Source organism: Hypanus sabinus, chromosome 12, assembly GCF_030144855.1.
Source record: "Hypanus sabinus isolate sHypSab1 chromosome 12, sHypSab1.hap1, whole genome shotgun sequence".
In the NCBI taxonomy this organism is placed as follows: domain Eukaryota; kingdom Metazoa; phylum Chordata; class Chondrichthyes; order Myliobatiformes; family Dasyatidae; genus Hypanus; species Hypanus sabinus.
In genome coordinates, this window is record NC_082717.1 from 21,336,007 (window position 1) to 21,352,090 (window position 16,084).

Sequence of the window (16,084 nt, forward strand, 5' to 3'; positions counted from 1 at the left end):
TTTATGTTATATACATGTATATTGTTAAATGACAAAAAGCTTGACTTGACTTATTATTGAGGGGAACAGCCACAGGGGTCCTCCGTACTGGCTGCCCATTTAGCTTCTTTCTCCCGACAGTCACCCAGGTACCTGCCTTCTTCAACCTCGGGGTGAATACCTCCCTGTAGCTCCTATCTATCACTTCCTCAATCTCCCAAAAAGATGAAGGTCATCGAGCTGCAGCTCCAGTTCCTTAACATGTACCCTGGTGCAGATGTGGTTATCTGGAAGGTGGTAGGTCTCACAGAATACCCACATCTTACACAAAGAATGTAACTCTGCCCCTGGAGTCATTTTCACTGCTGTAACTATGCTTTAGCAGACAAGGATTGAAGAATTAGGTCAAGGTGGCACCAGCGAACAACAATTCCCTGAGTGACATCTTCTAGATAGCCAACCTCCTCAATTATTTCACTTTTTCTATGCTTTCTGCTTGTTCTTTTTGTCCTGTTTGTGTTACAGGAACTGGTGAAGCCTGTGACGTGCAGCTTGGAATTCAGTCGAACAATCTAGTGCTCTGCTGTGTTGGGAGATCAGAGACTGAGTCTCTCAAAAAGGACTGAGAATGGGAGCTGACTCATGGAAAAGACCAGAGACAGAGAGTGGGGTCATTAGCGACTCCATCTCAAAGAGGCGAGGAAGATTGAAGCATCGAGGTGCACGTGGAAGGGGTCAGCAATCACACCCAATGGAGGCCACCAGATGGTCAATGGCATTTGGACCTGACGTGGTTGTCACTCTCCACAGAAGGACTGAGTTCATACGGAAGCTCTCCTCGTATGCTGACAAAACAATGTTTTCAATATTCTGAGAGTTTTGTGATCATTAGACTGTACCTTATATTGGTTTCCTTCCGTTTTTTTGGTGTTTTCCATCTTGTGTCTGATTAGTGGGTGGGTGATCTGTTAATTTTTTGTGTGGGGGGGGTTGGATGTGGGGGGGGGGTTTTGATGCTATTGTCACTGTTCTCCTCTGCTAGTGAGGGAGCTGGGGATTGTTATTGTTGTGGGGGAGTTGGAATAACATGAACAGGAGTTGATTGGAGAGCTTAAGGTAAAGGAACCCTTTGGTAACAATAATTATAACATGACGGGATTCACCCTCCAACTTGAGAGGGAGAAGCTAAAGTCAGATGTATCACTATTACTGCAGAGTAAAGGGAATGACAGAGGTATGAGAGAGGAACCAGACAAAGATGATTGGAAGGGGACCCTAGCAAGGAAGACTGCAGAGCATCAATGGCTGGAGTTTCTGGGAGCAATTTGGAAGCCACAGGATTGATGTATCCTAACCAAGAAGCATTGTAAAGGCAGGATGATGTAACCACAGCTGACAAGAGAAGTCAAAGCCAACTTAAAAGCCAAAGAGAGGGCATATAATAGAGTAAACATTAGTGGGAAGTTAGAGGATTGGGTAGCTTTTAAAAACCAACAGAAGGCAACTAAAAAAGTCATAAGGAAGGAAAAGGTGGAATATGACGGTAAGCTAATAATGCTAAAGAGGATACTGAAAGTTTCTTCAGATATATAACGCATAAAAGAGAGGCGAGGGTAATTGTCAGACTGCTAGAAAATGATACTGGGTAGGTAGTAATGCTGGACAAGAAAATGGAGGATGAATTGAATAAGTATTTTGCAACAGTCTTGACTGTGGAAGACACTAGCTGTATGCTGGCAGTTCGAGATTGTTGGGGGCGGAATTAAGTGAAGTTTTCATTACTAAGGAGAAGATCCTAAGGAATCCAGAAGGTTTAGAGGTGTATAAATTACCTGGAACAAACGGTCTACACCCTAGGGTTCTGAAAGAGGTGGCTGAAGACACTATGGAGGCATTAGCAATGATTTCTCAATAGATTCTGGCAGGCTTCTAGAGGACTGGAAAACTGCAAATGTCACTCCACTCCTCAAGAAGGGAATTTGTAGGCCAGATAGCCTGACCTCAATTGTTAAAGATGTGGCTTTGGAGTACTTGGAGGTCATGATAAAATAGACCCTAGTCAACATTGTTTCCTAAGGGGAAAATCTTGCCTGACAAATCTTTCGAAATTGTTTGAAGAAATAACAAGCAGGATAGACAAAGGAGAACCGCTGGATGTTGCATACTTGGAATTTCAAAGGCCTTTGACAAAGTTGCCACATGTGAGGCTGCTTAGCAAGTTGCAAATACCAAGTTGCCCTTGGTATTACAGGAAAGATATGGACATGGATAGAGGATTGGCTGATTGGCAGGAGGAAAGAGTAGGAATAAAGGGCTCCCATTCAGGCTGGCTGCCAATGACTAGTGGTGCTTCACAGTGGTCAGTATTGTGACTGCTTCTTTTTACGTTGTACATCAATGATTTGGATGATCCCTTGTGGCTAGGTTTGTGATGATGTGAAGACTGGTGGAGGGGCACCTTGACGAAGCAGCAAGGTTGCAGAAGGACTGTCAGATTAGGAGAATGGACCAAGAAGTGGCAGATGGAACATAGTATCGGGAAGTGTATGGTCATGCACTTAGATAGAAGAAATAAAAGAGTTGACTATTTTCTAAATAGAGAGAAAGTTCAAAAATCTGAGGTGTAAAGGGATTCGGGAGTCCTCGTGCAGGATTCCCTAAAGGCTAGTTTATAGGTTGAGCTAGTGGTGAGGAAAGCAAATGCAACATTGACATTCATTTCCAGAGGACTATAATATAGAATGTAACACTGAGGCTTTATAAGGTACTGATTAGGCCTCATTTGGAGCATTGTGAACAGTTTTGGGTCCCTTATCTAAGAAAGGATGTGCTGACGTTGGAGAGGGTTCAAAGGAGGGTCACAGAAATTATTCCAGGATTGAAAGGTTTATCAGATAAGGAGCATTTGATTGCTCTGGGTTTGTATTCACTGGAATACAGAAGAATGACAGTGAGTCTCATTGAAAGTCTCAAATGTGGAAAAACCTCAATAAAGTGGTTGTGGAGTGGATGTTTCCTATGGTGGCGGAGTCTCAGACCAGAGGACACAGCCTCAGAATAGAGGGACATCTATTTAGAACGGAGATGAGGATGAATTTCTTTAACCAAAGGGTGGTGAATCTGTGGAATTCGTTGCCACAGGTTGCTGTGGAGGCCAAGTCCCCGTTATATTTAAGACAGAGGTTGACTAGTCAGTGCATGAAAGGTTACTAGGAGAAGGCAGGAACAACACACACAAATTGCTGGAGGAACTCAGCAAGCCAGGCAACATTTGTGGAAAGGGGTAAACAGTCGACGTTTTGGGCCAAGACTCTTCATCAGGACAATGGGCAGGTTGGAGCAGGAGATTGGGGCTGAGAGGAAAATAGATCTGCCACGATAAAATAGCCGAGCAGACTTATGGAATTGTGGAAGTTTTTATTTCCTGAAGACTTGTTCTCATTTTAATTAATATCTGTTATCCATAATTTCATAACACCAGAATAATCATTAACATATTATCCAACTGCAGGTCGGTTGCTGCTGGATTCCTAAAAGGCACATTTGGCAATGTTGTACATTTTTAAAAAATTCATTCACAAGTTAGGACATTCCCAGTTGCAGCACATATTGGAATCTTCAATTCTCCATGAACTAACAAGAGTTTCTTCAGAGTCAACTTTATTGCTACGAGTCTGGGGTTACATAGTCCAGACCAGATGAGGGTGAAAGATCTCCTTGTTTGAAGGATATTCAAAGTACATTTATTATCAAAGTATATATATATTATACGACCTTGGGATTTGTCTCTGAACAGACAAAAACAAAGAAACCCAAAACAACCCATTGAAAAAAACATCAAACACCCAATGTGAAAATACCCAATCCTGTAAACAATAAACACAACCAAATGGCATTCTGAACTGAAGTCCACTAAGAGAGTTTGTCCACAGACTCTTAGTTCAGTGTGGAGCGGAGCAGCAAGCTGAACCAGCCCAATGCTTGTCTCTGGCTCTGACACCCTGATCTTTTCAATCTGTCCTGGCACCTAAATCATTGTCCAAACATTGGATTCAGTTGCCTCGATGCGCTCTGGGTCCTGGACCCCACCAACTTGACGGGGCCTGTACCCAACCTTTCCATTTCGGCACGGCACTTAAATCGATCGAACCTCGGGTCTTCTTCACTTTCGGTGATGGGCCATCTGCTTCGTCTCACCTCGGTTCTGCCAGATCAAAATGCCTCCAAGTTATAAGGGAAGGTACAGACTATTGCTTCCGATGATCATTTACCAGACAAAAGAGAGATTAACAAAGTATTTAGTTGTTTTCCTTCTTTCATTGGCCACCAGCCAGAAGTTGCTGAGATTCGCCAGCGCCATCTTAAACTGTATATTAGTGACTAAAGGCACCTTTACAACCATCCTGCGATTTCACATGGATACCGATACGAATGCTCTGTTATCTTTAATGTTTTATGCAGACTCTGTAGTCAGATTTGAATTCAGCTCTGGGTGCTAGTTCAATAAACTAGCCACTGCTGCATTGTACCGTACACTGGGCTGTTCCAGATTATGTAGGAACTTGGTCTTTTTACCAGAGGGATTTTTCTATTTATATCTTTTATTCCCAAGCATGTGCGTTTTCCCAAATGCGTTCTGTTTATCAGCTGCTCAGCTCACAGTTATGCAGACGTTAGTGCTGTACCTCCAGTCACCCTGGTTCAATGCTGATCTCGGTGTTGTCTATGTGGTATTTGTTTGTGTTCCCTGTGACCGCATGAATTCCCCCAGGGTGTTCCAATTTCCATCCCAAAAGTGCTGCAGGTTGGTGGATTAATTGGACACTGTTTATTATCCTTAGTGTAGGTGGGTGGCAGAAAATCTGGAGGGGGGGGAAGCTGAGGGTTATGTGGATGTAAATGAGTTGCAGGGAGGTAAGTGGGGGAAGGGGACTGATTGAACTCTTTGGAGAGCTAGCAAAGTCTCAATGGGCAGAATTGCCTCCTTCTTTAATGTAAAGGAATGTAAGAGATATGATATACAGGGCAGCATGGGATCGTAGTGGTTAGCACAACTCTTTACAGTACGAGTGGCTCTGGTTCAATTCCTACCGCTGCCTGTTAGGAGTTTGCACCATTTCTCTGTGATTGCGTGGGTTTCCTCTGTGTGCTCCAGTTTCCTCCCACAGTCCAAAGACTCAACAGTTGGTAGGTTAATTGATCATTGTAAATTATCCTATGATTAGGCTAGGATCAAATTAGGGGATTACTGGTCAGTGTGGCTCGAAATGCCAGAAGGGCCTACTCACGCTTTATTTCAATAAATAAATAACCAAATTTTGTGTTATAAGCTATAAATAGGAAGGAATCCAATGTTAAAGTTGTATTGATGATTAAACAGTCTGTGATATCATGGTTGCAGCATGAAATAGTCAATAAAGAGAATTCTGAGGGTGTAACTTAATGCAGAAAGTCCTAAAATATCTGCCAGTGATTCAGCATTCCTCCTGAAGAGCTAACAAGAGTTCCAGGTCCCCATGACTCATTTATCAACATATACCATGAACATCTTGAACCTTAAGGTGGACGTGAACTGTTATAACCTGTTTACTGAAGAAATAAAGATTCAGGTTGTTAAAAAGAATGGTAAATATGAATCCATTTCCCTTAAATATTTCAAAATGTAATACATCTTAAATGATTGCTAATTTAAACCCTATGTGATATTCCAGTTTCTGCTGTAAATGTATATTTTCGCATATTTATTTTGAACTTTTCAAAACTGCTAAAATAATAATTAAACACAAATCAATTCCCATCTTTTTTTTTGCTACCTGTGAGGATTCTTTACTGTGATTAATACTTAGAATATAGAACATAGAAATCTACAGCACATTACAGGCCCTTTGGCCCACAAAGTTATGCTAATCATGTAACCTATCTAGAAACTGCCTAGAATTTCCCTAGCGCATGACCCTCGACTTTTCTAAGCTTCATGTACCTATCTAAGATTCTCTTAAAAGACCCTATGGTATCCGCCTCCATCACTGCCGCTGGCCCACCACTCTCATGTGAAAAGCTTACCTCTGACATCCCCCTTGTACCTTTTCCAAGCACCTTAAAACTGTGCCCCTCATGTTAGCCATTTCAGCCCTGGGAAAAAGCCTCTGGCTATCCACATGATCACCATCTTATACACCTCTATCAGGTCATCCTCCGTCGCTCCAAGGAGAAAAAGCCAATATCACTCAACCTATTCTCATAAGGCATGCTCCCCAATCCAGGCAACATCTTTGTAAATCCCCTCTGCACCCTTTCTATGGTTTCCACATCCTTCCTGTAGTGAGGTGACAAGAACTGAACACAGTACTCCAAGTGGGGGTCTAACTAAGGTCTTATATAGCTTTAACATTACCTCATGGCCCTTGAACTCAATTCTACAGTTGATGAAGGCCACCACACCATACGCCTTCGTAACAACACTGTCAACCTGCGCAGCTGCTTTGAGTGTCCTATGGAAATTGACCCCAAGATCCCTCTGATCCTTCACAGTGCCAGGAGTCTTACCATTTATATTACGGCATATTCTGTCTTCAAATTGAATCTACCAAAATGAACCACTTCACACTTATCTTGGTTGAAGTCCATCTGCCACTTCTCAGCCAGTTCAGCATCCTATCGATGTCCCGCTGTAAACTTTGACAACTCTCCACACTATCCACAACACTCCCAACTTTTGGGTCATTAGCAAACTTACTAACCCACTTTTCTACTTCTTCATCCAGGTCATTTATAAAAATCACAAACAGGAGAGGTCCCGGAACGGATTCCTGTGACACTACTGGTCACCATCCTCCGTGCAGAATTTGAACCATCTACAACCACCCTTTGCCTTCTGTGAGCAAGTCAATTTTGGATCCACAAAGCAAGGTCTCCAGGTATCCCATGTCTCCTTAGTTTCTGAAGCAGCCTTGCGTGGGGAACCTTATCAAATGCCTTGCTGAAATCCATATACTGTACATTACATTCACTGCTCTACCTTCATCAATGTGTTTTGTTACATTCTCAAATAATTCAATCAGACTTGTAAGGAACGACCTGCCCTTGACAAAGCCATGCTGACTAATCCTAATCAGATTGTCTCTCCAAATGCTAAATCCTGCCTCTCAGGATCTTTTTCAACAACTTGCCCACTACTGAAGTAAGACTCACTGGTCTATAATTTCCTGGGTTATCTCTACCTGCTTTCTTGAAGAAGGGAACAATACTTGCAATCTTCCAATCCTCTGGTACTTCCCCCTTCCCTATTAATGATGCAAAGTTCATCGCCAGAGGCTCATCTATTTCCTCTCACTTCCCATAGTAGCCTAGTGTATACCCCATCCGGTCCTGGCGACTTATCTAACTTAATGCTTTTCAAAAGCTCCAGCACAGCCTCTCTTAATGTCTATATGCTCAAGCATTTCAGTCTGCTGTGAGTCATCCCCACGATTGCTAAGGCGACTTTATTGAATGACATAATTACACTGGACAACAATCTTTGTCAGCAGTGTTGCTTCTTTTTGTTCATGATAGACAACTTGAAGCTGAACACAAAAATAATTTCAAACTGCATCATGTAGGAATTTGGGGAAACAAAAAATTAACTTCTATTGAATATAATGCATTTAATTGCATAATGGTGCTGATGTTTTACAATATTTTAACTAAGCTAAACCTATTTTGTTGATGATTTTCACTTCTACTCAGTGTCTGAGGCTTCTCACTTAAGTGTCCAATAATAATCAGCTAGCATTGACAGATTCCAATTGCCCGATACCTTTTCTCCATGAAAAACATATCCTGGTAAAACCTTTCACCATGATTGTCACTGACAGTGCTAAGCTTGGCAAGGAAGAAGTTTAAATGGAAGTGCAGAAAAATAATCTTTAGAGACATGTTGCATTTCATGGTTTTGTATGCTTGAAGCATGTTGTCAACCAGCTGCACATAGTTTGGTGCCCTGAAGTTGCCAAGAAAGTTTTCAACAACATCCTTGAATGCCGTACATTGATGGCATCAGTTATTCTGACTTGAATTATGAATTTAAAAAATATAGGCAATTAAAAAAAAATTGTGCATGGTAGGAAAATTTCAGGGTGATTTTCATGACCAACAGCTCAAAATCCATAAGGTACATCCAAAAGTATTCAGGAAACAAAATCTTTATTGTCTGGTATTATATATCATTATTTTTGTGATTGCACAGTTTGTCTTCAGTTACACATTGTCAGTCTTTGTGTGTAGTTTCCCCTAGATTTTATAGTATTTCTTTGTTCTTGTGAATCCCTGCAAGAAAATGAATTTAATTAGTAAAGTATATGCTGATATATATGTATTTCGATAATAAAGTAACTTTGAACTATGAACAGCCTTCAACACCTGAAAAACAGAAATTTGCACAACAGAGATTTGCCAGATTTTTAAAATGATCAATGATTAATATTCACTTGGCACGTTCTCCAAATTAAAGGTCTTCCATTTCACATTTGAACATAGTCAGACAGAGGCTGCTGGCACAAATAAAGATATGCAGAAGAGATTAAAAACATTTATTAAATATACCAAATAAATAAACCAAATATACTTTATGCAAATCTCAATAATTGTGTGTAGATGTGAAAATGATGGTTAATTTACAAAGAAACTGAAAATAAATACAGTCAGATTATAGAGTTGAATTAAATGAGGAAAAATGAGTGTAGATGGATTAGAATGATGGAGGGAATACCTTGAGAGATCAGTTTGAGGAAAGGGCAGAGACTGATGTCAAAAACTGGAAAGAGATCAAAGAAAATGCAAACCCATTTGCTTACGCTGAGAAGCCAAAATTCCAATTTTTATAAATTGGAGTCCGGATTTATAACCTTAATGATAATAAGGTAAAAGAATTTAAGAAGTTCTTTTCTGAACTCTCACAATATAAGTATCTTGTTCCCTGGTTGAGCCAAGCAGCCAAATGGTAGAACTACATTTTGATCTTGAGACAAAGTAAAGTTTACTAACACTTAGTGTCAACGGCTGAAAAAGACAAATCTCTTTAGCACTCAAGAAAAAATAAATAAGCTTAGTGAGCTTCTATTTATTTACAGGAATGCAGGCTTTGTGCCAAGTAGGCATTTTGTGTCCATCTTATTTGCTCGTGAGTTCAATCAGAAAATAACAAAATTATTAATATAGAATTGTTTGCCTGTGTATTCATGTATCAAATTTCATTTTTTAAATCTGGTCCATTAAACCTATGAAAGCTTAAGCTGAGAATTCAAATAAAAGTACTAAACAAACACAAGAATATCTGCAGATGCTGGAAATCTAAAGCCTCACTCAAAATGCTGGAGGAACTCAGTTGGTCAGGCAGCATCTATGGAAAAGAGTAAACAGTTGACATTTTGGGGCCAGACCCTTCTTCAGGGAGAAGTCAGAGTAAGAAGGTGGGAGGAGGGGAGGAAGAAGTACAAGATCATAGGTGAAAGTTGGAACCGAGAAAGAAGAAGGGTTGAAATGAAGAGCTGAGAAGTGGATTGGTAAAAGAGATAGAGGCCTGGAGAAGAGGGAATCTGATAGGAGAGGACAGAAGGCTATACAAGAAAGGGAAGAGGGAGGTGATAGGCAGATAAGGTGAGTGAGGAAAACAGGAATCAGGAATGGTGAAGGGGGCATTTACAGAAGTTCAAGAAATTGATGTTCATGCCATTAGGTTGGAGACTTCTCAGAGAGAATATAAAGTGTTGTTCGTCCAACCTGAGTGGCTTCATCCTGGTAGTAGAGAAGGCCATGGACTGACATGTCAGAATAGGAATGGGAAGTAGAATTGAAATGGGTGGCCACTGGGAGATCCCACTTTTTGTGGTGGACAGAATGAAGGTGCTCAGCGAAGCGATCTCCTTATCTACGTTGGACCTTGCTGCTACACAGAAGGCTACGCTGGGAGCACTGGATACAGTGAATGATCCCAAAAGACTCACAGGTGAAGTGTTGCCTCACCTGGAAGGACTGTTTGGGGCCCTGAATGGTACTGAGGGAGGAGGTCTTGGGGCAGTTATGGCACTAGATCCACTTGCAAGGATAAATAACAGGAGGGAGATCAGTGGGGAGGGACAAGTGGACAAGGGAATCATGTAGGGAGTGATCCCTGCAGAAAGCAGCAGGTGCGGGGGAGGTAAAGATGTGCTTGGTGGTGGGATCCCATTGGAGATGGTGGAAGTTAAGGAGAATTATTTGCTGGACACAGAGGCCAGTGGGGTTTGTAGGTGAGGACAAGAGGAATCCTATCCTGGTTATGGAGGTGGGATTATGGGGTGAGGTCAGATGAAATGGAAGACATGAGGGTGATGGTAGAGGAAGGGAAGCCCCTTTCTTTGATGAAGGAAGATAACTCAGTTATTCTGGAATGAAAAGTCTCATCCTGAGAGCTGAGGCATTGGAGACAGAGAGAAGGGGATGGCAGTTTTACAAGTGACAGGGTGGGAAGTGGTTTTGTCTGGATAGCTGTGAGTCAATGCATTTATAGAAGATATATCAGTAGATTGACTGTCTCTTGAGATGGAAACAGAGAGACCGAGAAAGGGGAGAAAGAGGAAATGCACCAAGCAAATTTGAGGTGCAGGAAGCAGTCATTGATGCAGCCTAGAAAGAGTTGGGGACTGATGCCTGTGTAGGCCTGGAACATGGACCATTCCATGTAGCTGAAGAAAAGGCAGGCATACAGTAGCTGGGACCCATGCAAGTGCCCATGGCTACACCTATGGTGTGAAGAATATGGGGGGAGCCAAAGGAGAAATTATAGAGGGTGAGGACAGGTTCCACCTTACGGAGGAGAGTACTACATAGATGAACAGAGAATAAATGGCAGTATTAGGGTTAACCTCCTAGAGAACCAAAACCTTGTCATAAGGTTTGGAGGCTTGTGTGCTTCAATGACCCAGAGAGCCTCGTTGGCTGGAGTCAGAATCACAAAGTCTTGTGCTTTGGCTCTCAGTAGGGTCTCCCATGCCAAACAGGTCAAAGGGCAGAGGCCTTTGAGAGTGGTGCATCGGTCCTCCAGGTTCGGGGATTCGGCTCAGGGCTAACAACCTTGCTTGCTCAAAAGAAATAGTTACAGAAATAGCAATGAAGAATCCTTCTATATTGGTATTGAACAGTATCAGACAGAAATGAAGGGCCTTCATTGCAACCCTAAACGTCAACGGCATAATGGGCAGAAAATAAGTAGTTTAGAGTTAGGGTGAATGAAAGTGATTCTTAAAAAATTTAAAATAATAGAATAGGACCCCCAAAGGAAAATTACCTTTAGTCATGTGAAAAGTTCAGTTGCATACCGTAGTACCTGTTTCAAACATAACCTACTCTACAGTGGATGGATGCTTGTGTATGTGTGCTTACTGTTTATCAAATAGAAAGTTGTACAAGGGAATGGAACATTTTTCTCTATTTTTCCATCCATTGTCAACACGAGAAACTCCCAAGTCAATTGTAGCACGTGCTTGATGCAGAATAGAAAACCTGCTTTGCTTTATTTCTCCAAATCAAAGCTACAGTCCACTTCCACCAGTGGGATATTTGTAGAGCGGTAGAGCACAGAAAACTGGCCCTTTAGTCTCATTTATCTATGCCCACTAAGCTCCCAAACTGAGTTTTCGTACTTATAACTCTACCATTCTCAAATATTCCATTACTGTCACTTCAGCACCCCTGTCTGCACTACTTCAGATTTGCACCATTCTGTTGTTTTGCCCTTGTTATTGTATTTATTTATTATTAGCATGTTTACTGTTTATGCTGTAAGCCTTATGCAAGCTAGAAATTTCATTGCACCCTAGTGTATATAACAATCAACTACTCTGAATCTGAGCTCACACCATTTGCCTATGTTTGGCCCATTTTCCAGTTGTCTCTTCAACACCATGACATTCAATATTATAGGTCACTTAAGGGCATTATGGGCAGCATGTTATTCTACACTTTTCCTGGGCAAAGCCCTGAATTGCCAAAATATAGGTTATGAATAATTCACCATTAAGGATTACATCATGAGTCCTCAATAAGGGTTAGGTCCCAGCTGACCTACTGGGGCAGAGCTTGCAAGGCCAGGACAACTTATGGGATCTACTGGCAGTCAGACTTCCCACCACTCTCCTCAGCTCAAAAATTTTTTTTTTCACCCACCTTGCTGGAAGAACAAACTTGTAAGGAAGGGTGAGGAAGCAGGTTGTCCGGAAGCTTCCTCTGCATCAGCATGAACAAAATACCTTCTTAACCAATGAGAACAAATTAGGAACCAGAGAAAAGGAGGATGGACTAAACTTGGATCATGTAAAAACTAAAAGTAAACTGGGAGAAAAACAACGGAGAAAGTCAAGGCAGGGTAAGAACTAATAATTCTCAATCTGATGCTGATATTTTTCACAACTCTCACAGTAATTAGCTACACATAGAAATGAGACTCAGCTTGCAACGTGAACTGTTTCTTTCTTGATTGACATTGTAAACACGGGTGCCAGATATATCCAATGGACTTTGTAGCTTGGAACCCAACTTCTCTGATGAAGATCAACCCCTCAGCCTTCTGCAAGCTTTCCAGTTTACTGAAGTAAGTAAACTTTGGGATTGATTTCTTATTGTCTCATGTACCGACATACAGACATTGGCCAACAGCCCCAGTACAAATCCTGATGCACATTGAACAGCAGAAGCAGCAACCTATAAAGAAAATTTAGTGATCTCACAAGCATTATGGATACAACCTAAGCTGATATGTCTAGTTGTGAATAGTGATGAATAACTAACCAGCTCATGGGAGAAGGAGGAGGCTCCTGATTTTTCAATGATCAGAGTCTAATAGAAGTGTGAAAAGAAGATGCTGAAACATTAGCAAATGCATTCAGAAAGAAATAGAAATGGAGAAGGTTCGAAACATTTTGGCAGGTCAGGCAGCACCTGTGGAAAGAGAAACAGATAATATTTCAGTCCAGGATCCTCAATCATAAAGTGTTTCTAATGAAGGATTGCCTAGATTAGAGAGTATTAGCTGTAAGGAGTAGTTTCATGTCTACACTCTTCTTAGATCTTTGGATCTCCAATTTTCTCTCTTGTACCCCTCAAACATTGGTCATTTCTTTAGAATCTTTAATCCTAAGCTTTGGAATTCTCTTTCTCTAGTCCCTTAAAACTCTCCTTGAAATCTATCTCTTTGACCATGCTCTCCATCCTGTGCCTTAACATCTCCTTCTGTGATTCAAATTTTGTTCATGAACAGTCCTGTGAAGTGCCCAGGGATGGTTTCTTATGATTAAACATTTGTGGTTGTTGTATTGCCTTAAAGTGCACTGAAAGTAGATTCAGTAGCTAACTGGAAATAGAGCTGAATGGAAAAGTGTACAGTACCATGGGAATTTGGGGCTAATTGGAAGCCATCCCAAAGTTGGCACAAACAATAAGGCCTGAACAGCCATTTTCTCTATTGATTCATTTTATGCTTCTGGTCAGTATTTTTCTCCTATCATGACAGTAAACTGTAACTCAGTATATATTCTAGCTATGGCCAGTAGAAAATTCATTACAGACTATTTATAACAGCAAATCATTAATTAACATTTTCTGCTCACAGAATTGGATATTTTTGAGGGGAAGCAATTCAAAGAAGTTAGGGTGAGGTCACTGGAGAACTGATTTCCAGGCTTGATTCTCTGCCTTGTCGTTAAGAACAATGGGAGAGGACCATGAAATACAGGGGCCGTATTAGGCGATTCGGCCTATCGTGTTTTCTCAATCATGGCTGGTTTATTTTCCCTTGCAATCCCATTGTCATGCCTTCTCCGTGTAACTTTTGATGCCCTAACTAATGAAGAACCTATTCATCTCCACTTTAAATATACTCAATGATTTGGTCTCCACATCATTGCTGTGGCAATGAATTTCACAGATTCACTGTGTGTGTGTGTGTGTGTGTGTGTGTGAGAGAGAGAGAGATTTAAATGTAGATTTTCAGGTCAATTACCTTTTTTATTAGAAAAATGAAAGATCATTGATCTGAGACATTAACTTTGTTTCTCTCCCTACAAGTGCTCCAGACCTGCTGAGCATTTGTAGCATTATCAGTCTTTATTTCTAATTTCCAACATCTGCAGTACTCAGTTGTTTGATAACAGTTAATACAATCTGTCAATAGTTGAATTGCTTCCCTTGCTGAGATTTTCCAAGAATTAAGCTTTGGAGTATTTATACTTTGCTGATTTGGTCTTTTCAGTAAATGTCAACGTTGGTCACCAGCCACGAGGATTGGAATTGGGTAGCTAAAATTCAAGGTCATATCAATGGACGTCAGTAATCAGCCATCAGAGAAAGTGTGAGAGTAATCCAGAGTGAGTCACCTGCCAATTCTCAGTTGAATCACCAATAACTCGGATTTGGCTGTAAACACATGGCTGTGTTTACAACGTATTTCTGCAGAGTGAAATGCTTAATTACTTGTTGCCAACAATTATCCCCAAAAGAACCCTGTTTAAATCAGCAATGACAAAATTAATCTAAGCTATACCAAGTCGTGTAACTGAGAGTTCTTCCCACTGAATGTTGGGTAGATCACAGAGAGTTACATTTATCTCATGACCTTTGCTGTTTTGTTTCTGGCTTTGCTCTCCTCCTAACTGCCTGAATTTTATTTTTGACACAAACTACACGATTTATCCCTTCAAATTATTGTTTATTTTTAGGGGCATCAGAAGATTTTTTTCTAACCACTTCAGGAGTCTCAACTCATTTTTAACTATGTTTTCTACCTCACATAGGATCCTTCTACCTCCACCATGCCAATATTGTTCCCGTCTTTACTTAGTCCCCTGTGTCTGCTAATTATCAAATTCACACACCCACCAGTTTCTATTCAGGGAAAGCATAACCCTCTTTAAGCAGCTGCCACTGGCATTGTAAGAGAGACATCTAGCTAAGAGTGCAAAACTTACCCTTCTCCAGCACTAACTTCACTGGCAGCTCCTTTCACTGAGTCAGATCTATTCATTGACAGTTCTTTTCAAAAATATCCTTCCTCAGTAGCTCTAACCATATTAGCAAAGCCTCAGTCTTATTGTCTAATCTTTAAACTATTTCTTCTGACCTATGCACCCTATCCTGGAGTTCATTCTGTTTTGGTCATTCAGAGTTGTACAGCACAAATAAAAGCCATTTAGGCCACTATTCTGACCCTTTGCCACATTAGGTTTGCATCTCTCTATGCTTTGCCTGCTTACTTACTTACTGCCCATTACACCTCTGGCATTTAGGGTAACAATGAAGATCCACTATCTCTGGCAGCATTCAAGGCTTCCTTCATCATGTCAGTAGCTTCTTCACGGTTTTCACTACTGCCAGTCATGCAAGTCCCAGGTGGAGACTCAGGAATAACATCACACTTAGATGTAGAAAGATTCTTCATGACTGTTTCTGTAAGAATTTTGTCTTATCAATCAGGGTTGTTATCCCTGAGCTGAAACCCCAAACCTGGAGGTCTGGTGGACCGCTCTCAGTTTGGCTTCTGCCCTTTGACCTATTTGGCATGGGTGACCCTACCAAGAGCCAAAATGTGAAGCCCTGACTCCAACCAGCATAGTTCTCCAGGTCATTGAGACAAGCAAGCCTCCAAACCGCAACAAGGTTGTGGTCCTCTTGGAGGTTTTCCTGCTTAAGTGCCTGTCTAAATATCTGTTAATCACAATGATTGCATCTGACTGTACCAGCTCCTCTGGTGGTGAGTTCCAGGTCTGAACTACTCTCCGTGTAAAATACTTTCACTTTAAATTGTTCTTAAAATTTCTTTCTCTCATCTTAAGCATATGCCCTCGTTTTTTTTTATAGTTTTGTAAAGCATCAAAATATATTTACCAAGTAAATGATAATCTATAAATTATGATTATGGTAATAGTCCAGGGCACATATGATCATCTTCTTTCCTCACACTATCACATTAGGAAGAAAACTGAACCCACAATATTTTTACTTTAAGGTAACTAAATTCAAATGGCAAAAATCAATCAGTTTGTTATATTAGCCGTGTCCTTCTGGACAAGGATGTCTAGCAGGATTGAAAAAAACA

General features: G+C 40.9%; 1 protein-coding gene across 2 annotated transcripts in view; it reads right to left on the reverse strand.

The window, feature by feature from the left end:
• Positions 1–4,126: 4,126 nt before the first annotated feature.
• slc30a6 (solute carrier family 30 member 6) overlaps positions 4,127–16,084 on the reverse strand; it is a 167,480-nt gene continuing 155,522 nt past the window's right edge. Inside the window, exon 15 of one of the 2 annotated variants that reach the window (XM_059985647.1) lies at positions 4,127–4,183. In XM_059985647.1, coding sequence (XP_059841630.1) covers positions 4,142–4,183 — 42 coding nt within the window. In that variant the 3' untranslated portion in view covers positions 4,127–4,141. Of the gene's footprint in view, positions 4,184–8,155; positions 8,287–16,084 lie in introns of those variants that run through there. The other variant, XM_059985648.1, reaches the window with a different exon arrangement.